General features: G+C 32.0%; 1 protein-coding gene across 1 annotated transcript in view; it reads right to left on the bottom strand.

The window, feature by feature from the left end:
• Window positions 1-1,803, bottom strand: part of LOC106874031 (contactin) — a 164,816-nt gene that overhangs the window by 93,598 nt on the left and 69,415 nt on the right. The window contains exons 13-14 of the mRNA XM_052968460.1: window positions 1,445-1,608; window positions 632-761 (exon numbers count right to left, since the gene is read on the bottom strand). Of these exons, the coding sequence (XP_052824420.1) occupies window positions 632-761; window positions 1,445-1,608 (294 nt within the window). The remainder of the gene's footprint in view (window positions 1-631; window positions 762-1,444; window positions 1,609-1,803) is intronic.

Genomic DNA, 1,803 nt, shown 5'->3' with positions numbered 1-1,803 from the left:
ATATATATATATATATATATATATATATATATATATATACACACATACATATTTGGAAGTGTACTTGAATGCTGAACATATTTGGGATAGAAAAACGAATCGAAGGCTCCCCGTGGACCTCGAACCTATATCTACCTCCTTTAAACATAACAGTCGTTCTACCATTTGATCGAAGCAATCCTTCCATATCAATTTTAGAAGCTTTGTTCTTAGCAGCGAGAATTGTATATTGTTTATATGGTAAGAATTTAGAAATTTCGAGCGAAGTGAAATATTTGTTTTCTAATGATAGAACTCCCAGATTAAGCTGGTACGTGAAAGCATTTGAACGATGGGTTAAAAAACACTTTGGCTACCTCTCGCTTAAGCCACAGATAAAAATAACAATCAAGGGTGTCACAATATGGTTACCTGTCTGCTAGATATGGCGTCCAAATTTTCCTAAAATCACTTCCCTTCTGTGTTAAAAAAAATGGAATCTCCCTCAAACGAGACTTCTACTCAAAACAAAGTTGTCCCTAATTTACAGAACGCCGATTGAAATTCCTTTTATGATATGACTACTCGTTCAAGGCTGACCTGGAGCTTCAAAGCAGCAACAAAATCAATAACTTTTGTAAATATAAATTACCTTTCACAGATAAATATGCTCCTGCTGACACTTCATGGGTGGGTGTTATGGCAATGCATTCATACAGGCCTTGTTGGTAAACTTTTGCATCACGTATGTATAAGCCTCTTAAATGTCCATAGACTTCCGACTGAAATAAAATAAAATAAAATAATTCATGTAAAATGTATGCAGAAATGAAATCAATTCCTTCAATCTACATTACCTTCAATCTACATTACCTTCAATCATTAACACTCTATCACCAATAGAGTACTTAAATTTCTCAATATTACTTTTAAATGTTTACAGATGATTGAAAATAGTTTAAAACGAAAAAAATAATTAAAACTCCTTTACTTCAAGTAGAAATGGAAATACTCCGTGTCCTATAAATACGACACTCAGACAATATGATATAGCTTATTTAATGTTTTCATTTAGTGTCCTATTTATAGGACAATGGGACTTAATGGGTTAATCCTGAAGAGATCAAAGGCAAATTCAAGGTTTGATCTAAATACCTCAATACAATTTGGTTGTCAGTCTACCCATTATTTCAGTCCTCCGCTCGTATAATACAATGTCAAATTTCTTTCGAATTTCCTAACTACCCTTCAAACAGATAAAATGGTGATATATTTTTCTAATGTTTCAATATGCAATTTCTATTGCATGATCGTTTTCGTGATAAATTCGATGAAAATAATACTTAAGTCTAAGTTATTGAAAGTGAAGTATTGTTTAAACTTTTGCTAACGTGCTTTCATAAATATTTCATACATTTTGTAACAAACACAAGAATGAAAATTCTTTTACATGTCAAGTACTTACCGTAGAATAGTGTGGGTTGTTCTCCAGATTTAATGGCTTTCCATTAAATAACCAATGAAATACAAGATCGACAAAATATGGATGTGATACATCACATTGCATAAAAGCTGTTTCATTAAAAATTACTTCTGTATTAATCGGCGGATATGCTATTACAATTTGATCTACAAGAAAAATAGATATAATATAGATATAATATAAATGTCGCAACAGTTTCATGTGTGTGTGTGTGTGTGTGTGTGCGAAAATATTTTATCGTCGCAAATTGTGACTAAGGGTCTACGGGTGCCGAAGTGCCTATACTGCAAGAAATAAGACTTAAAAGCTCTTAATGCTGTATGAAGTGTACAATATATTTA

Source organism: Octopus bimaculoides, chromosome 6 (genome assembly GCF_001194135.2).
Source record: "Octopus bimaculoides isolate UCB-OBI-ISO-001 chromosome 6, ASM119413v2, whole genome shotgun sequence".
Lineage (NCBI taxonomy): Eukaryota > Metazoa > Mollusca > Cephalopoda > Octopoda > Octopodidae > Octopus > Octopus bimaculoides.
The sequence above is the reverse complement of the archived record's forward strand: the minus strand, read 5'-3'. Positions and strand labels throughout refer to the sequence as shown.